This window comes from Saprolegnia parasitica (genome assembly GCF_000151545.1).
Source record: "Saprolegnia parasitica CBS 223.65 unplaced genomic scaffold supercont2.7, whole genome shotgun sequence".
NCBI classification, from domain to species: Eukaryota; Oomycota; class Saprolegniomycetes; order Saprolegniales; family Saprolegniaceae; genus Saprolegnia; species Saprolegnia parasitica.
In genome coordinates, this window is record NW_012156401.1 from 469,030 (window position 1) to 489,792 (window position 20,763).

The 20,763-nt window shown below is 56.5% G+C and overlaps 6 protein-coding genes across 6 annotated transcripts; 4 read left to right on the forward strand and 2 right to left on the reverse strand.

The window, feature by feature from the left end:
• Positions 1 to 264: 264 nt before the first annotated feature.
• Positions 265 to 3,119, reverse strand: SPRG_02899 (hypothetical protein; the record flags this gene model as incomplete). The annotated part of the gene is made up of 5 exons (XM_012341486.1): positions 265 to 678; positions 732 to 1,007; positions 1,055 to 1,838; positions 1,879 to 2,328; positions 2,376 to 3,119. 5 exons carry the CDS (start codon positions 3,117 to 3,119, stop codon positions 320 to 322), a joined length of 2,613 nt encoding a protein of 870 aa, XP_012196876.1. The 3' UTR covers positions 265 to 319.
• A 2,716-nt stretch (positions 3,120 to 5,835) lies between these two features.
• On the forward strand, positions 5,836 to 7,074 carry SPRG_02900 (hypothetical protein; the record flags this gene model as incomplete). The annotated part of the gene is made up of 1 exon (XM_012341487.1): positions 5,836 to 7,074. The coding sequence occupies one exon, from the start codon at positions 5,836 to 5,838 to the stop codon at positions 7,072 to 7,074; it is 1,239 nt and encodes a 412-aa protein (XP_012196877.1).
• A 409-nt stretch (positions 7,075 to 7,483) lies between these two features.
• SPRG_02901 (hypothetical protein) lies at positions 7,484 to 7,849 on the forward strand (the record flags this gene model as incomplete). Its single annotated transcript, XM_012341488.1, has 3 exons — positions 7,484 to 7,641; positions 7,679 to 7,710; positions 7,758 to 7,849. 3 exons carry the CDS (start codon positions 7,484 to 7,486, stop codon positions 7,847 to 7,849), a joined length of 282 nt encoding a protein of 93 aa, XP_012196878.1.
• A 3,302-nt stretch (positions 7,850 to 11,151) lies between these two features.
• SPRG_02902 (hypothetical protein) lies at positions 11,152 to 13,958 on the forward strand (the record flags this gene model as incomplete). Its single annotated transcript, XM_012341489.1, has 2 exons — positions 11,152 to 12,242; positions 12,269 to 13,958. The coding sequence occupies 2 exons, from the start codon at positions 11,152 to 11,154 to the stop codon at positions 13,956 to 13,958; spliced, it is 2,781 nt and encodes a 926-aa protein (XP_012196879.1).
• An 834-nt stretch (positions 13,959 to 14,792) lies between these two features.
• Positions 14,793 to 17,010, reverse strand: SPRG_02903 (hypothetical protein; the record flags this gene model as incomplete). Its single annotated transcript, XM_012341490.1, has 7 exons — positions 14,793 to 14,922; positions 14,976 to 15,070; positions 15,125 to 15,388; positions 15,439 to 15,691; positions 15,751 to 16,117; positions 16,170 to 16,647; positions 16,699 to 17,010. The coding sequence occupies 7 exons, from the start codon at positions 17,008 to 17,010 to the stop codon at positions 14,793 to 14,795; spliced, it is 1,899 nt and encodes a 632-aa protein (XP_012196880.1).
• A 1,011-nt stretch (positions 17,011 to 18,021) lies between these two features.
• Positions 18,022 to 20,763, forward strand: SPRG_02904 (hypothetical protein; the record flags this gene model as incomplete). The annotated part of the gene is made up of 6 exons (XM_012341491.1): positions 18,022 to 19,465; positions 19,550 to 19,650; positions 19,698 to 19,949; positions 20,004 to 20,144; positions 20,198 to 20,461; positions 20,512 to 20,763. The coding sequence occupies 6 exons, from the start codon at positions 18,022 to 18,024 to the stop codon at positions 20,761 to 20,763; spliced, it is 2,454 nt and encodes an 817-aa protein (XP_012196881.1).

Here is a 20,763-nt window from a genome sequence, read left to right on the forward strand (position 1 = left end):
CCACGATGCACGGTATCTGCCGCAGAGATCTCGACGTACGCCTGCTAGAGGCTTGTCACCGCCGAGAAGATACCAGAGGCGTGGACCAAGTGCATTCTTTTGTCGGGTTGAACGATGTGTGCCAGGGTCCTAGAAATCCTCGGTGCGGTCCTGTTGTCTGCGCGTGCCACGTCATGGGCGTTTCGCCTCGCCGTCGATTATGACGCTGCACGGCGCCTTTCTCATCGGTAGGTTGAGATTGCCTGCCATGAAGTGTGTTAAAACGCAGGGAGCAAGGTACGATTTAGCGCAATAGCAAGTGTCCTTTAGCTGTCGTACGCTAGTTGACGCCGGTGCTGTGCAGCGCAGCAATCTTGTCGAGCAGCGGCAGCGCATCCTCGTACTTGACGAGGGCATATGGAATGCGAATGTTGCTTGTCCACAACAATGGGTCGTCTTTGGCCCCGACACCGTCGCCCGATGCGTAGTGACTGCCAGGACTGCAGTGCTGGTCAAAGCCGTTTGCACACTGGTTCTCGACGTCGAGAATGAGGACGCCAAGGGCGCCGGCTGCTTGTGCGTGCGCCACCTTGGTATAAAAGGGCACGGTGCCACGATGCACGACGAGAATGCGGTCGCGGATAGCCTCGGTGTTGGTCAAGGGGGCATCGCCAAGGATCGGATCTGCCAGTACGGCTTCTACATGGCGCCGCATCGTTCTCGTCCTTGCCAATTTGAGAGAGACGTCGTACCCGCGATGATATCGTACGCTTTAAGGCTGTGCTGTCCCGACCACACATCGGCCCGCCACGTCGACCAAATCACCTTGTTGTTGGCATCGAGCTTGCGCACAGGGTTGACGAGGCCGACGAGCTGGTACGGCGCGACCGTCTGCAGGACATCGGAGAATACGAGGACGGGGCCCGTTGCCAAAGGCGGTGTTAACGGCTTTGCTGCGGCGCCGATCTGCAAAGACGCTCGGTCGTACGTTCTTGTAAAGTGGGGGGCGCCTTGCCCGCGCACGACCTCTACAAGCGACCGATGTCTTAGGAAAGAGCAACAGCATGTCGCGCACCTCGGCGGTCGTGGTCCGTGCTTGGCTCGACCTCGATCGTGTTGGACCAGACGCTAAAGCCACTCGCACCGAGCTCGTTGATTGCAGCGACCTGGAATTGATAACTCGATTGGGCCCGAAGGTTGCAGAGATGGCCCGTCATGTTTTTCACACGGAGCGACAACTCGTGCTTGGTGACGACAAGCGCGTCATTCGTGATGACGTCGTACTGCATGCTGTCGTTGAACGGCCGCCAGCTCAACGGCAGATGATGCGATGATATGTTCGTGGTCGGTGCATGCCGCGCCGCGATTGCGTAGCCCAAAATCGGCCGCCCGCCGTCGTCCACAACGGGCAGCCATGTGAGCTTTACACAGTTGGCAGCGTCCGATGCACTTGTGTCGGGAAGCCCCGGCACGGGCGCCGGCACGGACGCAGGTTTCGTTCGAATGCTCTGCGACCGTTCGCTGAGCAAGCCGAGCGCGGCCCCGACAAAGAGCCGCACGGTAAACGTGTACGAGGTGTTGGCCGCCAAGTTGGAGACAAGGCCCGTGATGGCGCGGCCGTCAAAGTCGCCGCCAAAGGCGGTTGTCGGCAGCGCGCTGCGAAGCAACTCGGTTTGCGTCAAGTTGGCCATGCCCGAGGATGCATCGTCGCCGGGTGTCGCCGCCTCGCTAAGCCAATGGACTTCGTAGCCGTAGGTGGTCACATCCCCTTTTCGAGGCTGGTGCAGATCTTGCCACGTCAGATGCACGACGGTGCGCCCCGTGTCCGCGTCTTTGATGACAACAGGCGGCCGCGACACCTACGGAAAGTGTTATCGCGATAAAAAGCCGACGGCGTACGGGAAGCGTAAGGCCCTGGATGATACTGTCCCACTTGCGGTCGTCCTGCCACATCTTGTACCGATCCTTGCGCGACACGGCTTCGTTCTTGTCCTGATCGCTTTCTTTCGCGATGCGTTCGGGCTTGGGCCACGTGCGGTACATGGCCCACGTGGCCAACGCCGGTGACGGACGACGCGTCATGGACGTGTCAAACGTCGGGGCCTGCAGCCCCATAAGAAGCCGGCGCGCTCTCGCGTCGACAAGCCCCGAGACGCGGAGATGCTTCTTGACGCGATTTAAATTGGACGCGTCGGCAAAGCAAAAGCGAAGCATCGGTGCAGATGCCGCGACGGCGAACCCACTCGGAATGAACGCCATGTTGCCACGCACGAGACGGACCACGTCGGCCTTTTCTGCGTCAACGCTACCGAGCGCGTCGATGCTGGCTTCCAGCACCTCCGTCTCGTCCTACGCGAGGTGATACTACAACGACAGAAATGCATAAAAACACGTACCGCTGCCGACACGTCCAAGGCAAACGTGTACTCGTCGTAGCTGGGCACGTGCACTTGAAGCGACACGGTCGTGGCGTCGGTCACCGCCGCGACAACCATGTGCAGCCCAAAGGGGCAGTGCAGCGGCGCCTTCGTCTCGGCCACCATATCTGGCAAGAGCGTCTCTTTGATCGCATCGACACGCTGCATGTAGTCGTTGACGATGCATGGCGGCACGCGAAACGACGTGAGCGCATCGATGCAGGCCGCGTCGGGCGTCTGCAGCCCTGAGCGGGTCCCAAAACACGAGGTGAGGAGCGCGGGTGACAAGGTGAGCGTCCCGGGTAAGCGGATGGGGTGCGACATCAAAATGTGCTTTTCGAACACATCTTGGTACGTGGTTTCGTTGGCTGACGACCAGAAATGCACGTGGTGCGTCGACGGCAGCGGCGCGGCGACGCTCGTCCGGAGCGCATCGCGGTACTTGACCTCGTTGCAGTGGTGAAGAAGCTTGGGGTCCACTGTACTGTCGTCCGACGCCATGTACGCGTTGAGATTGCTGTAGCCTTCCGCTCTGCAGCGCTCGAGCTCCTTGTCGATGTCGACGACGCCAGGCACCGAGACACGAGGAGAAGATGCCACGTCATCATCGAGAATGCTCGCCGCATCTTGCGCCAGCGAATCATGCGCCAATGGCGCGCCAACGTCCGTCGGCGACGCGTGGATCGAAGCCGCCGCAAGGGCGGCGAGGAGGATACGCTTCATCCTGCCTGTCGCCCCAAGATTTTGCGACCTTTCGCGCATATCTTTGGATATTCATTCTCAGAGGTTATGACGTGGCACGATGTAGACCAACCGAGCCAGTGGAACACTGTGATACTCGAGTGCAACGACATGTCGACATGTCAAAACTCAAACAGATTGCAGTTCGCCTAACGCCACCCCATGATATGACCATGTACTTATCCAGATGATGCGGAAAGGCGTACAAAAAGATAGGTCTGAAGGATTTACCTGATTTTCAACTGCATGCAGCCATGTCAAAACGCGAATTGATTGCAGTTAAACGATGAATATCCCTTACCATGACCACGTTCATATCAAGAGAATGCTTCAACACTTGGCCTCGCAAGGGGGTACAATAACAGAGCCATTTCATGAATTTACCCAATTTTCAACGGAATGGAGCCACTTCAAAACTCGAATTTTACGCAATTTCAATGCTGTCACCACATACCACAACCGCGTGTACTTGTATGCTCTTTATTTCGGTCTTACAAGGTCGTAGTTTGTTGTAACAGGGGTTTGCCGTGCCAAGGAAGTTGCGCACAACGTAGCTACCTGTGTCGCTTCGGCGTATCAGAGTCACTGGCAATTGGCGGCAAGTGCGTGACCGCGCAATGTGCGATACCACAAACGACGTTTTACTGTACGTGAGGGAGATTTGTATCTGCTGGAGCACAGAGATGGAGCTCAGAGATGGGCGTCTGTGAAAATCAGGTGGCGTCATGCGCATCTGATTCGCGCCGAATCAGATCATGATGCACGCCAGCAATATCTGGGTCGTCCGTGTCTAGTCTGCGGCAAAAGTATCAAGAAGAGGCCGACAGCTTGAACTGTCCCAGCGACGGACATTGCAGAAGCGTACCACGGAAACTAGGACGATCGACGTGGAACTAATGACATCGAATCAGATGCTTCGAAAAACGCATGTCAGTACAAGTGGCTCCTCGGTGCGCTGTGCAAAGTATGGAACCAAGCGACGATTCCTTGCTTGGATTTTTGAACCATTTACATATCTAATGTACCTGTCACTCTCGCGAAAAGTAGCATGGCAGGTCAAATGTAGAGTAAAATCAACCAAGCGGACGACTCAAGTCTGTACAATTTGCATCGTGAGCGGACGGTTTGACATATCAGCTCCTCGGATCTGATCCCCGAACGCGGTCCGACACGCGCACTTTGATATAGATTGCGCCGTTGACGCTCGTGGCGTGCCCACCGCGACACGTGCTCGACACCGACCGTGCACATTTTCGGCTTCAATTCGACAGCTGCGCCGACACCAAGTGCGTGCGCCAATGCTGACACCGAGCGTGGGTTGTCACGTACTACACCAAGGAGCACGGCTGCGTCATCTTTGGCGAGGTAGGCTGCGAGTACTGCACCAAGGCCAAGGGCCTCATCAAGACCAAAGAACGCCAACTACAGCTACCGCGGCCAAGGTGAAAAAAAGCAATCTAATTCACCCTTGCCGCGGCATTGACGGCACCTCGTCCACTCTTCTGGGCATGGAGATCTACTACTCGCTCGTGCGCACGACACATCAGGACACTCTGCCGAACATCTGGATCGGCAACAAGCATATCGGCGGCTACGATGATCGGCAGGCGCTCCAGGACGCTCGATGCGCATTTTGCGACTGCGGACTGCACCAAGCCGACGACAGTGTCCACCAAAGCTGCGACGAAGTAGCCAACTAAGGCGTCGGCGCTGACGAATGTGCATGTGCCGTCCGATTCGAGCTCGGACTCGTGATAGTTCTAATGTTAGCTCGTTATTCACGCGCTATTTCATGCGTCGTGGCTGCTGTCAAATAATGACCAGCGGCGCTCGTGGAATGATTAAACGTTGGATTTTGTACAACGCGTGTACTAGTACAATAAAACTGTATTTTCGGTTATTCCGCAGGTTTTGGCAATAACAACATTGCGCAATTCGTGTGTCATCACAGTTTATCCATGTCTAATATACGCATAGACACAATTCTCGACCTTTAACATACGGCCGTTTTAGAAGTGTTCAAGAACGTTCGGAAACTGACTCGATGGGTGCATGTTGAACGAGGAAATCTCTATCATAATGCACGCACGCGTCCATTGAGGCCCCCGATGAGTGGTCACGGTTGCTCCGCTCAAGATGTCACGGAAATCGTTGCAAATTATGTGAAAGATTTGAAGAGCAACGACTTGGGATCCTCATAAAATTTATCCCTCGCACAGTACACACTAAAAGACACCGTAACCCTAGCCCGCACATGGCGACTGCGATGCACCACAATGATCATTTCTGTCGGAGGAAAGAGCCAGCATGCGCCAGAAGGGCAAAGCAAATCGAACTCTCCGAACGTTACCACCGAAAGGCCACACGTCGACCGCATGACACCCCTAACCCATGACTGCCCCGTCTCAATACGCAGTGTGCGGTGGCCACGCCTCGCGCGCACCCAATGGCCGTCATACGTCCACGCTATGGTACCCAACGTTCTCTGTACAGAGAGGAAGACGATGCTGGCGGCGATATCTGATGCAGACAGTCTCGAACCTCGTGCTACTCGGCCGTTCCTTCTTTGCATCTGCCACCAAGTCAGATTCCACGAACCTCGAGTGCCCGGGACTCAGATCGTTCCGTGCGCGACTCAGATCGGAGTTGATCGCCAAGCCTTTTCACAATTCAATTTGCCGTTTGCAGCTACCTAACCATGATTACCTTGGCGCTTGCTGCGCTGGCGAGTGCCGCGTTCGTGCATGCCGAGACCATTGCCAACTGGGGCGTCCAAGACTACTGGGTGCACACGTCGACGTGGACGCCCGAGCACTGCCAGTGCTTTTGCGCGCGCCTCTGCTCGCACCCGACCGAGTTTCTGAAGCGCAACCTCGTCTCGTCCGGCCTCGTGCCGCGCAACAAGGACTGGACCATACCGCGCTGCGACGCGCCCATCAACCTCTTTAGCCCCGACGCAATCCGAGCGGCCGGGCGAGACAACTTGGTCAAGTACTTTCCACTCACGATGACGCGGGACCTGGACCACATGTGGGACCCGAACGCAATCGACCCGATCATGGACGTCACGAGCTTTGGGTATCCCTGCGGCGGCCTCCACGAAGCTGCGTACCTCAAGACTGTGGTCCAAGTCGCCAAGTACATCAAGACGCCGGCGCTCCTTCCCAACAGCATTGGCAAAAACATCTCCACAAAGGCAATCCGGGATGCGTTCAAGAAGGAACAAAAGCTCGACGTCGTCCTCCTCTGCACCAACGGCGCGTTCGCCGACGTCATCACGTGCTGGACCAAGTCCAAGCCACACATCTACCAGCAAGCGCAGGACGACCAGGAGATTGCGCCGCTCTCGCCTGTGACGTGCCCGCCCGCGATCAAGGCGCTCGACACGTGCACGGGCAAGACGTCGTACATTTACGACTTCATTCCAACAAAAGCACCGACACCCGTGCCGACCGATACGCCGACGGACGATCCCACCGACGGTCCCACCGACACGCCGACATCGACACCGACACCCGCACCGACGTCGGACCCCGCCGTCGTCGACGCGTGGGTCGCCAAGTACACCAAGGAGCACGGCTGCGTCCTCTTTGGCGAGGAAGGCTGCGAGTACTGCGCCAAAGCCAAGGTCCTCTTCAAGTCCAAGAACGCCACCTATAGCTACCGCGGCATTGACGACACCTCGTCCACTCCGCTGGGCATGGAGATCTACTACTCGCTCGTGCGCACGACGCACCAGGACACACTGCCGAACATCTGGATCGGCAACAAGCATATCGGCGGCTACGATGATCTGCAGGCTCTCCAGGACAAGGGTCAGCTTGATGCGCTTTTGTCTGCGGCAAAGTGCGTTGGTCGGCCGACTCTGCCCCCCAAGCCAACGTCCAAAGTCCCCCGCGTTCCAGCACCGACGGATGACGGCGAAGAAGACGATTAGGAGTTGGCGGTACAGGTGTTATAACACGTGTCTCTTTGCTTCCTATGGTCCAAACGACGTTTTTCTTATTGTCGTATCTCGTGATAGTGGTACCTGACGCCAACTCGACTGTTCGCCAGTGGAAGGCTTCCAAAAAACCTTTATTTGCAAAATCCAGTTGTCTTTTTATTTCGTTTTTTGCGCAAAAAAAGTGATTAAAAATACGCTATCCAGATGCATCCAGTTCGCGTACGCCTCCAAAACGCGCGCGACGCCCGCGAACGTCATCCAGTTTGCATCCGATCGCCAGATCGCATTATATTGGTGTTTGTATGGTCATTGGCCCACGGCGCTCGAAAAAGACAAAAGATTTCGACGGCGTTCATTTTCAATTTCGCCATGCACGTGGCATCGGACGTAGCGCTGCTCCATGAGCCTGCCTCTCGCCTTCAACACGAGCACGAGTGAGCGCAAGATCGTTGGCCGCGCCTTCTTCGCCACCGTACCGTCGACGCGCAGCCGCGTCGTCGCCCGCGCCGAGGTTGCGATGCTGCGAACGCCCGCTGCGCTTCCCGATGCCACCGTCACGTGCCCATCGGCCGCTACGATAAGACGACGGGCTGAGGCTACACAAGCACGAGAACGCCCACAACAACGGTAATTCCAATGCGCAAGGTGTCAGTCCACGCTCAATGTATTGTTAGGATGGACCCATAGCGTCTCCGTGACCGGCGTGCTCTGCTTTGGGATCGATGGAACGATCAGCTGGCCCAAGGACAACTGCTCGGGAAGCTGAAACAACAGCGAGATAAGCCAAGAGCAATAAATTTAATGCGAGACTGTGGATCCGGCAATCTTGCCGGAACCGGTAGTGTTGCGGTGGGCTCTGCGTTGCCTACCGGCGGATCTGTGAGAGCGAGATCATCAGCCCATCGAAGAACGGCAATATGGAGCGGGCGGAGCGCGAGCACCGGCTCGGTTTGCATCACATCGCTTGGCTGGATGGGTTGGGTTGGGTGTGTGCAAGTGAAGAGAGAGAGAACGAGCTAGAAAACGCAATTCAAACTTGGTGGTGCAATGGAAAGTTGCGTGTTTGTCGTGTCGCTATATGGTGGAGATACCTGTAAAAACGCAATTCGGACTGGACGAAATTTATGAGTGAAAGTGTCAAGTTTGTGGCGACATGGGTCAACTTGCTTGGGGGAAAGGCAGTCGCCGTGTATTCACCTCGTCGGGTGGTCGAGAGGTGGGCTTAAGACGTTAAAATCCAAACGGCAACTGACGCTACATCTACTGCTACACTACCGCGCGGTCTCGTGACGCCAATCTTCCTGGGACCGGGCGTCGAGTCTTGGGGATTCTTCTGTCGCGCGTAGAAAACGTAAAGGCCCCTCCATGGCCTTTTCCAGACCTTATGCTTCTCATAAAGCTGCGCGTTATGAGAAGCATCCGGAACGTCTCGACATTGAGCGTCGCGGCGACGCACTCGCTTTTAAGCGCTTCGCGATCGCGCTGTTGAGAGCTGCTATCGAGTCTCTTCGCGCATCGCGCGCTCTTCCTACTCGCGGCGCTTCTTTCTCCTCACGCTCGCGTATGTCGAGTTCTCGCTGGTGGACCGCATCGCTCCTGTCGCGCATCTCCTTGTACGAAGTCTGAGCCACGCAGTGTGCTGCACCGTGGCCCGGTCGGAGATGTGTGTAGTAGAATGCAAACATAACAGTGATATTGTTCGTGATGGAGGCTAGACCATGGGTAATCTGTGCATAGTGTGTAGTTCGGTTGGTCTAGATCAGTAGTTGCTGTACGATTTCCAACACTCCTGACGCCGAGCGTTCATGTCCTCGACGCGCAGCATAAAGGCGTTATCGCGGGACGACTTCTCCTTCTTGTCCTTTGCGTCATCGATTAAGCAATCGATGTTCTGGCGCTTGCGCGCCGTGGGCAGCAAGTGCTGCGCTAAGCTACGAGGGCCCTTAATGCGTCCATTGGCGCGCGCCTGTTGCGCGAGTTAGGCTGCTGCATAAGTATCATGTACGTGTGTGTCATTGCGTAGCCATCACAGCCCCTCTTCGCAGCCCTCTTCGCATCGCATCCGCCGCGCTGCCAATCTGGTTGGCGGTCTCCAGATGCGCATCCAGATTGCACGAATGCGAAGACGATATTTTCGTCTTCGCACATGTGGGCGAAAAAAATTCGCACGTTTTTCTCAATTCAGTTGCCATCTGGATTTCAACTGGATTTGCAAATAAAGGTTTTTGGAAGCCTTCCAGTCTTTTGCTATCTCGTAGCTTTTCAAGTGGAGGGCTTGCCTGTGTGTCGGAAACTGAGAAAGAGGTTGCTAGCCCCCACGTAAGCAAAGTGTTTTGGGCAACGACTATACCGCGAAACGCGTTCAGGATAAACATAGTAAGGCCTTCCCGATCCCATCGATGTGTACCTCCGCTTGATGAAAGCCGGCGAATATAAATTGATGAAGGGTGCCAGGAGCAATTTGCACGGAATCATCGCGTAATATAAAACAGATATTGGCTCGAAAAAGCCTGCGCACCGCAGCACAGCGTCATCGGTCGGCACCATGGTTGCAGTCGTGCCACAAAATGGGCGAGGTGGCATATAATCTACAAAATGTACCGTTCAACTCGGCATCGGCAACAACACCCCGAATTTAATTCGGGGGAATTTGCAAAATCAGCCCCCTTTTGACCGATGATTTGCAAAATCAGCCCCCATGCGTGACAAAACGGGACCAAGCTGCAAATTCCCTTAGAAAGTATGTTACGGCAGCGAGCGACGACAGAGCATCGGCCCAGAAAAGTCTGCCCACCGCAGCGCAGCGGAGGTAGGGTGTTGACTTTTGTGCAGGCCGCGCCTTGGCGAGGAGCGAGCCCCAGTCTCAACACTAACAGGGATTTCATTGTAGATCCCAGGTGGAGGCGTGTAGGCCCGCAGGGCCGCGCCGACCCTGGGGTATCATGACGCCCTCTAGATATGCAGCTTGACTGGTCTTGAACATATTTTAATTACACCGACTTGGTGGTGTGTTTGTGTACAATGGACAATTGACCAGTTTCCGATTGCACCGCAGGTACTTAATAGTGGAATTCGAACAATATATCAGCCCCCTAATTCAAAATGGGGGCTGCTTTGCAAACGAAAACTGATTTTGCAAATCATCGGTTAACAGGGGGCTGATTTTGCAAATTCCCCCGAATTTAATCGGCCGTGCTGTTTTGGCGTTGGACGGAGTCGATTGGCTATTTCTTTTGGATTTTGGACCAATCCCACGCGATTGTAAACCGCCCACCACGACCGCCGAGCCGCGTCTTGCACCAAATCGAGTTGGAAAATGAAATCGCTCCAACTTGGCACAGCGATAGAGGACACTTTGGGGGTCATGAAATGCTACTCCACGTCAGCGTGCAAGGCATGCAGTGACAATTATGCCTTGTCAAAGATGGATTGCGGCACATGCCACGAATAACACGAAGATGCCACATTTAGTGACGGCGATTTTGAAGGCGTTTTTAATGCGAAGAGAATGGTTCCTCCCTGGTGATAGTTGGTTCAGCTCCCATTTTCTACACGTGGCATACAAGAAACAAGTACACGGACAAAGGTACTCGATCGCTTCTACACTCGATAGCTTTTACGCGCCGCAACGAGCAGTCGAAGTGCAATATAAAAATCTCCCGGCGGGAGAGGGCAGTAGTACATACATTTATTGCAATCTCTCTCTTCTGTAAACTAATGTGGATTTTAAGTCATGTCCCCCCGCCAATAGCGGAGCGAGTCAAGGCGCACGCAGTGTGCCGATCGATTTTGTGCGAAGCGTTGCACGGCAACGTCGTGCTCATGGGCAGGGCTTTAGCGCGAAGCACTGCGCGGTGTAACCGTGTACCTAATTGACACTGCTAAGACTTTTTGTGTGTGTTGTATAGCTTTGTTAGCATGCTACGTAACACAGTACTAGTAGGATGTACGGCACCAACCCAGCTTCGCCAAAAGAGGAGTGGCCGTCACGGCCACCGGTTTCACCCGTCCAACGAGCAAAATGATTGACCAGCACCACCGAAATAGCACCTCATTGCATTTTTCGTCATGCAGAATCCTGCGGTTGCCACGTACGAGGCCGCGTACAAGCTGCTGAAAGAGCCGAGCGCTTTCGCCACCACGCATGCGCTACCACATCCGGCGCCGCTGCTCTTCCGCCTCACGGGCATGGACGAGCCGCTCGCGTGGCCACTCAGCGCCGCGCAAGCAGCGCAAATCGCCGCGCTCTACCCCGCCAAGATCATTTCCGCTTCCGACATCCCCTTCGAAGAGCGGTACATGGACGGCCAGGACGACATGCTTGCGGCCATGAATTGGGCCTATTTCGAGCCCCTGGCACCCTCCAGCACCGCGTACACGGTGCTCTCGCACATGGTTGTGGACGACGTTGGCGACGCCGACAGCTTTCGCCTGCAGCCTTCCAACGACGACGACATCAACGCAACGACGTTTGGTGTGCTCATCGTGCTACTTCCGTCCGCACACACGGGCGGCGTCATCACGTTGGCCCACGCCGGCCAATTGAAAACATTCGGCGATGACGTCTCGCTCATCGAGACACCGTTCACCGCCGCCTTTCTCTCGACGACCATCACGTCGGCGCCCATCACGTCCGGGCGCCGCGTTGCGCTTGTTTACCGCTTGTGCTATGACGACGTCGGAGACGAACCCATGCGCATGACGCCGCCGGCGCAGGACGCTGCTATCGCGGCGTTCCAAGCCCTGGGACACTCGACGTCGCAAGAGGTCCAGCGACTCGGACTGGAGCTCGACGAGCCGGAGTCCACTCTCACGTTTGCAGCGCTCACGCTCTGCGAGTTGGGGTTTGTGAATGTGCTTTTGGCAGCCGGCAATTTTGACGTCGGTCTGGCCACGCTTTCGAGAAACCGAACGTGCGACGTGGTTGCGTTCGAGCCGCATCCCGCGTGCAACATCCCAGATGCGGTCGTTCAGAGTGTTATTGGCCACACGCTTCAAGGCTTTTTGCACTTGCCGCTTCGGACGCATGTGGGGTTTCAGTCGCCGTCGGACGTGCTCGTCTTTTGGCCCAGGCGCCACCGGGTGTGCTTTGCCGATATCGCGGACCTCTGGGCATTTCTGGAGCGGCGACTGGAGCGTGGCGACGACGACGACGACGGGTACCTTTGCATCTCGGACACGCGAGAGCTTTTCTGGGGGCGATGCCCCTCACCGGCGCCCATGGGTCTTCCTTGATCAAGGTCGAGCGTGGGCGCATGCACTGGCTACAGCAGCAAACACGCAACTTGGCGTGCTTCGAGAAGCTGCATCAGCTCGTGATGGCGATCGAGGACGTGCAGGTCTCGACCGCTCTTCTCTACGCGATCGCGACCTCGGGGGAGTTATTCTTGACCAGTGTCGCTCTTGTCGTTCATGGCCTCTTGTCCAAGCATGGCTGGGGACTGCTGGAGTCTGCCATGCTCGAACTGGTTCGACGCTGGATCAAGAGACAGCCCCATGCGACGCTGCAGCTGCTTACGAGCTTGGCGGGGCTGGATGACGATGAAGCTGCCGTGTGCCCCCCACTGTCTCAACCGTTTGAAGCCGAGCTCTTCAAGCGCTGCTACGACGTCGTGCTCACGGCACCTGATCTTGATATCGGTGACTTCGACTGGTGCTATCACGGTCCTACCTTTGCCAAGGGCCTCTTCTTGCTCGACCACTACGTGACCACCATTGTGCCGCAGCTCCAAGACGCCAACTATGCGAGTCAGCGTCTGCCTCTCATCCTCGTGCCAGCCATCGATGCGTTCCTCTTCGACTTCCCCTCGGTCGTTGACGTGCTCTCGTCTTCGACGGTGTTGGACCCGCTCATTGACATAGCTGTCGGCCTTGCGTCGGCCGTGCGCTGCCAGCCCGAGTTGCCCCTGCCACCGGCCGTCATGGATCGCATTGTCATGGCCCTACAGTCGCCCATGACGGTGAGTGGGATGGCCAAGTTGGCCAACGACCACGCCAACGTCGCCGCCGCGGTACTCGTCTTGGCAAGCCGCTCGCAGCGTCTGGATGCAGCACTCTTTGAGACGCTGGTGGTGCTCTACGATCTGGCGCTCCTTCCGATCGCCGCCTCGATCGCATCCCAGCTGGCGGACGACGCGCTCTTTGGCCACCTCGTCACTGCGTACATTCGCGCGTCGGTCCCCGCGCTTGTGGACAGGTTCAAGTTGCTCGATTCGCTCCAGCGCTCGGGGCACATCAACAACCAGGCAACGGTCACGCCCGGCGCTCTCCTCTTCCTCGACGTGGTGCAGTTGCTCCAGAGCTTTGCGCCGGACGCTATCGTTCCCTTTGCAACGAGGTATTTGGCGCTGCTGCCAAAGACTCTCGACACGATCCACGACCGACTCGTGCCTGTTTTGATGCGCCTCGACGGCGACAGCTGCGTCCATGCGCTGCTCGTGACAGCGACCATTGATCGATTTGCCGCGGTGTCTGCGCTGCCTTACGTCACCAACTTTGCAATGCCTCGACCGGTTGAGCTCCACCCGGAGCACTGCCTCCAGTGCACCTTGGTGCATTGGTTCTTGGCGCAAGCAGACGAGGCCATGTTGCAATACCCCGTGGGCGAGGGCGACATGTGTCCGAGCGTCGCGCGCATCGTCGCCGAGGCGTCGCAGCTTCGCTTTGTCGTTGGAGATGGCGCGTACATTCCAAACGTGCTTCACCTCGAGAAGGTGCGGAAGCCAAGTCAGGTCTCGGAGGACGAGAGGATGATGGCGATGCATGCCCATGTTGCGGCCTTCGTCGAGACCTTGACGCGGCAAAAACGTGGAACGGACGATGAAGCGTCCACCAAGCCGACAGCACCGCCAGCCAAGCGCGTACGGCGGTCCTAAGCTATGTGTCATTCTCTCAAATTCACGTCACAGTGTTTCAATTTGCTACTTTTGCGTCGACGAAATAGCCGATGGATATATCGTCAACGACGTGGATCTTGTGGAAGGACGACGATTCGATGCGTCGTTCCACGTCGTGTAGAAAGGTTTTTCTTTCTTATGTATTATATTCCGGATGTTACAAGCGACGGTCTTTGTCCGCAAATTGGGCATCGACTCGCAGGGCCTCGTAGGCTAGGCGTTGACCGAGCACGAGCGACGATAGATGATGCATCGGAACCGCATGGGCACCAAAAGCAAACACGTTCGGGCGGTGCTTGCACGTCCACTTGGGCCTTGACGACGACGCCCCCTTGAAACGCACTATATATCCAAATGGCACGCGCTCAACACAGCGAACGGGTCCTTATGGCCTACTACATGTTAACTGATCTCCTGCAGCGTGTCAGCGTCTGCTCTATCCGGTTGGTACGTGGATACAGCGCGGTCCAGATACTTTACTCGCAGCGACCCCCATGGACGTACTATCGTTGGGAGACATCGTGAACTTGAGTTGAAAGCCCATTCCTGCTCCTCTCGATACAAATACCAGGTACATAGCGGTGGCGTTTCAGATTGGTGTCGAGATGGCCACTAAATCTTTCCAGAGAGCGGTTTGATGTGTTTGTGCCATTTGGCGAATCTACCCTCGTGCTACACTTTTCAAAGAATGCAAATGTGCACAGTCCAAGAAGACCAGCTGCCTTATCATTTATGTTGCTGCCGGGTTTTATTTGTGTATTCAAAAGCGAGTGCTTGTAGTGTTGGTATTACCGTGATTGGAGGCGAGGGTGCTTACGGCTGGGACGACGATGTGACTTGAAGGACCTTGGCATAGATCGCATCGTAGTCGAGCGGGTCACTCGGGTACAAAATCGAGTGGGTTGCAGGCACAAACGTGTACTCGAGCGGCAACGTGTCGACGCTGTCTGATTTCCACGGCGAGATCGACAAGAACGTGTAGCCAAAGTCGGGAACCGGCCCGACGTCGGCGGTTGCGGCACCACGGGGCTCAAGTCGACGCCAAGCTCCGACGCGCCGCTAATGGCGTTGCCGAGCTCGGTGAAGGCCGACTACACATCCATCGCATATGAGATCTACGCGATGGTGCGGTCATGAGACCGTACCACTTGGCCGACTTGGCCGCCGGGAAAGCCAAACGGCTGCTGCGGCGTGTGCAGGTACCCGCCAAGCGCGACGGTTTGGCCGAGGTTGTACGCTTGAATGTAGCTCGTAAAGACCGCGCACGTTGAGCCGCAAAAGCCTTGCGAGACGACGAGAAGGTTCTCGGGTGCGATTGAAAACGAGACGCCGGGCGCGGGGTACTTGACGTACGTATCGGCACACCCGCGGTAAACACCCTGGCTCATTTCACCCAGCACCGTCGACTCCTGTCCCCACCACGATGAGCCGTCTCGCAAACAAGAAAGGTCGGACATACCCCATTGGTCATCCACGACGCGTCGCGGAACTGGCGCTGGGTCGACGGGCTGTAAAACTGCGTCGGCGCTAAAAACGTCGTGCTCGTCGGGTCCTCGACCTGCATCGTGGCGAGGATCGTTGCGATCGTCTCGGAAAGCTCGGTGCGACGAGCGCGGTAGACCCCGTCCTGGTGCGGGCCCTTGGCTTCGTGCGGCCCGTTCACGTCCAAGTTGGGGAAGAGGTACCGCAGTGTCGCGTACCCGAGGCAAATGCTGCCACCGCCGTTGCCCGTGACGTCCAAAATGAGTTTTCCTTCTTGCTGGCAGTAAACTGGGCCAAGGCCGACGTGACGTTGGCCGCAAAGACGTCCTCGAACGTCAAATCGTCGTCCCCGCCACTGAACGCGTTGAGTTTGAGCACCGCCGCGTTCTCGCCGACTGCGTCCATGTACTCGACGGCGGGCGGCGTCTCAAACAGCTCGTGCGAAATGAAGTGGTCCTTGAGCTTCTCAAAAAGCGTGTCGTACTTCTTGTTGTGCTTGGACCGGTCGTCACTCTTTGTGGCCATGTTGAGCGCCAGCCAGTCGTACGCGACGGTCTTGGTCGCGCGCGTCGTCGGGTGCCGCAGCTCGTACGTCACGCGGCGCTGCGTGGGCACGTCAAACGTGCCCATGGACCGGAACACAAACCAGCCACGCCCTGTTTACAAACGTCAAACTCATGACGTGGCAGCACGAGAGGATGCGCGTACCCGTCTTGTAACCCGAAACCGCCAAGTTGAAGCGGCCACCTGCATCCTTAAGAAGCCCAACGCCGTCCGCAAAGCTACTGAGGGCGTCGATGGCGGGAACACCGTCAATGGACAGCACGTCCCAGCCCGAAACGTCGAAGTCCACTGGCGTCGACGGGTACAGTGTGCGGTACGTCTCGACCTCGGCGCTATCGACGTCGCGGAGCTGAATGACTTGACGGTTGTGGCGCTCGACGCTCAGAAGAGAGATGGGCTGCAGCGCATAGTAGCTGTAGTACGGGTACGGCTTGGCGTGCGTCGTGTGGGCGTCGTTGAGCTTATTGATGAGCGAAAAAAACGCGGTCTGCATTTCCGCGTCGTTCTCGTACTCGGTCGCCTCGATCGCGTTGAGCTCGCTTTGCAGATCGACGGCCGGCGTTTCGTATGGGCCAAATGCATGCGCGTCCTTGGAAATGCTCTCAAAGACATAGAGCGGTAGCTACAGATGAATGGAGTGAGATGCTGACAGATAAGATAGACAGAAGTGTACCGCGCGGCGGTAGTATTCGACAAGCTCGGCCTTCTCGGTGGCGTTGTACGGAAGGCTCTTCACGCACGAGTGGAGCTGGTCGTACGTCAAGATGTGCGACGTCTCGCACACATTGACCTCGGGGGCTGGATGCGACGAGACGCGGTTCATGATCTTCGGGGCAACGTGCGAGGCGCCAGAGAGGAGGACACCACCGAGGCAGAGTCCCGCGGCGGCCATGGCGACCGTCTTCATGTGGCGGCGCGGCTTCTTGTCCGGAATCGCATAGCCAGTGGTCGCTGTCGTCGGGAGGAGGTACGTCGTGGGCTTCATCGAGGACAGGGTCAAATGAAAAATGAGTGGCAGTGCCAAGTTGGTGCTCTCAATCCCCTTGCAGTCGGTACCCACGATAGGTTGAAGATGCGACCGAATTGCTTTTCAGTGCAGTGTGGTTGTGTGTTTGTGATCGTGTCACTTTGGTCGCGTTCGCGACAACCTGGTCGCGAACGTACTGCAGTCCTAAACGACACCAGTGTCGGCCGCAGCATTATTCTCGGACTCAGAGCTCCGAGACTCATGGTTCTAGATGACATTCGTGGGCTGGAGCTGAGGACGCAACAAGCCGCTAAGTTTGCCAGGTGCCAAAGCGAACGCCACAACGGCACGATTTGTTCCCGCACACGAAGCCTGCGAGAGCGGAGACGAACTGTTTTTCAAATGCGATGGGATACTTTGGTGATGAGGTTTTCGGCACTAGAATTTTCTGATTTTCCAGATGCAAATTGGATGAGGCAATAACAAGGGTACTATTAGTAAATGAATAACAGGTTTTATGTACTCTTGGGCAATAACCATATGGTTTACGAAGGTTTGCTTTGGAAACGAACGATAGAAAGGAAATCGGAAATCTGACGGCGGCAGGGTAGCGTCATATGGGAAGCGTCAAGAGTCTCGTAGTCACTATATCTGGATGTTTACTCGGCAGTCACTTTTGGCGCGTAGTGTACTATCTTTGAATTTGCTATCCCATTGGCCAATGGGATTTGGTACACGGGATTTGGCCAACCAGGCGATTTGTATGGAAATGCCGTTTCGTGACACCCCCTAGTATTTGAATCGTCGAGATTGGGCGCCAAGTTTAGATCTTCCCAACAGCTTCCCAACGGTCCTTGCCAGCGCGACATGGCGACGGCGCGGACGGACGAAGCGCGCGTGGCAGAGGCTTTTGACGGTGCGATCGCCCAAGCCGTGCACGACATCCTCGATGTACCCCTCTCCGTCGGCAATCGCACATACTAGTAGATGATATTGGCATAGGAGACCCCCGATCGCATTGCGATATCGATGCCCAAAACGTGGTTGCCCGACGCGTCGAGCCGAGGCTCGAGCTTTGACACGGCCATGACAACAAGCGAATTCGCCGAGCCTGAGCCGTCCAAGCTCCTCTTTGATTACGCAATTCTCTTTAAAGTCGGTCGGAAAGGCGCTGGCGGTGTCAAAGTCCAGGATCTCCACGCAACGCACTTTGACGTCGAGATCATCAGCAAGGTCCAAGACGTTTCGAAGCGACTGCTCGCTGCCGGGCTTCATGTGCGCCTCGAGACGCGCTGGAGTGAGAAGAAGAAGGCGCAGGCCAGCCACCTCAAAGTACTCCTTCTCGTCTTTGCCCCCGAGCCGCTCTTGTCGCGTCTGCGCAAGAAGCTCGAGATCGAGCGCTGGATCGAAGGCGGGCGGTACGGCGAACACATCCTGAACCTCTCAACGCCGGCGCTCACGGCAGCCGACCGTCTCGTGCTGGTCGATCGCTTGCTGTACACGCCCGTGAGCGACGGCGGCGTCGGCCTCAACGACAGCAGCGACGTCTACAAGGCGTTCCCGCTGCACGACGATGCGTTCAACCGCGACGTCCTTGGCTGCTGGTTTTACGAGTGGCGCGATTACTTCCGCAACAACGACCGCCATATCGAGAAGATCCGGCTGCATTTCGGTGAAAAAACTGGCTTGTACTTTGCCTACATGGACTTTTACACCAAGTGGCTCGTGCCACTCGCGCTCTGGGGCGTCGGCATCTACCTTGTCTCGGCGTTCTCGCCGACCGCGTACTTTCAGCTCCTTGCGGTCACTGGTATCTTTGTCTCGACACTCTGGGGCACACTGTTTCTGATCTTTTGGAAGCGCCGACGCGCGGCCATTCGGCTCAAGTGGGGCGTCGGGCAGCTCGAGCACGTCAACGTTCCGAACCGCGCGTTCCACGGCGTGCCACGTATGGATCCGGCGACCGGCGTCGTTAAATTGCACTACCCGAAGTACAAGCGCCGCCTCAAGTACGCCGTCGGATACCTCATCTTGCTCGCGTTCATCGCTGTCGAGACCGTCGTTACCATCGGGTTTGTCGACTTGTATTTTCTTCAAGTCGGGCTGCGCGGGGGGTGCTCGACAACTGGCTTTGAAAATTGGATTCTCGTGCTCTGTCAAGGCATTTTGCTCGGTTTGGTGGTCGACATTGTGCAGTACCAACTCTTCCGCGTCATTGCGGTCGCGCTCACCAACTGGGAAAATCACCGGACGGAGAAGCGCTACGAGAGCTCGCGGGCACTCAAGATTTTTTTGTGGGATTTCTTCGGTATTTACTCGTGGTTTTGGATGTGTGCGTTCGTCTACATCCCGTACGGCCAGCAGTTTAGCGACCTTTTGAACGAGTCTCACATTTTGCCGTGGCCCTCGAGCTACCGCCCCGGCCTTCTTGTCCTCGGCAATATCTTTGTGACGCCGCTCGTCGTGACCCAAGGTATTTTCATGTTTTTTTGTTGCATTTTTCGGAAATGATTCTTATGTGGTCAATGTGTCTCATCTGTCCATCGACAATGTCTAGGCCTCAAGATCGTCTTTGAGAAAATGATTCCCTACTATCTCTTGCGCGGTGCTAAGAAAGCCTTGGGCTCCAAGGACAACTACGACGTGTACCACCACGCCGTGTCGCAGGACTTTGTCAACCCCTGAATCGCGAGCACTCGGTCAAGGGACCCAGCAATGTCGCGTCGCCGCGCGTCACGGACCTTCTCGTCTCGGGGCTTCGCACGGTCGGTCGCAAACTCTCGTCCAGTCCTCGTAAAGAGCGCGCCCAGTCCACGGCTGAGCTCAACGCGGACGACGAAACGCCTCGGAAAGGCCGGCACCTCATCGCGGGGCTCAAGGTGCCCGGTCCGCAGACGCAGGCGTTCCTCGAGCAGCGCAAACGGTTCGTGGACCGCGTCCTCGAGCAAGGCCGCCAGGTAATACGAGGCGTTGACATAGGGCTAGGGTCAAAAGATCTTGACGTCTTATAGTCGCCGCACGACAACTTTGCCGACTATGCCGACACGTGTGTGCAGTTCGGCTATGTGTCGCAGTTTACGTGCATTTGGCCCTTTATTCCGCTCTGCGCCGTCGTCAACAACCTCTTTGAAGTGCGCTCGTCAGCGTTTCAGGTCCGTGCGTTTTCCTTTTGATCGACTCTAGCTTATGAAATGGCACTATGAAGCTCGCGTACACGTCGGCACGCCGCGTGCCCCAGCGCACGAGCTCGATTGGGTCCTGGAACCTCTTCCTCAAGTTCAACAACATGTGGGCCATCTTCATCAACATCGCGCTCGTCTGCTACGCGAGTGGACTTCTCGAGTCGTTCTATCCTGGCTGCAACGTCGCGCTCGGTCAAGTCGGATACGGCGACCACCTTCCACCGCTCGTGCCCAACTTTACGTGCCTTGCGGATGCCGATCGGTTCCGGATCTTTCTGATCCTCGAGGTACACACATCATTATTGTCTATATGGCGTTTTGTATGCACATTGCGTAGCACACGTGCGTGATGGTGTACGCGGCCTTGTACCTCGTGATTCCGTCCCTGCCGTCGGACGTCAAGCGCGTCATGCGCAAGAAGGACAAAGAGATCAAGGAGCACTTTGTGTCGCAGCTCCACGTCGCCGCGCCGCGCTCGTTCGTGCCGTCGTCGCAGGTGCACGCACGCAGCGTCGCGCTCACGTCCGAGCTCAAGACCATCTTGTGCCGCGTCGACAAGGCGCTGCGCACGCGTCACCCGGCGGTGTGA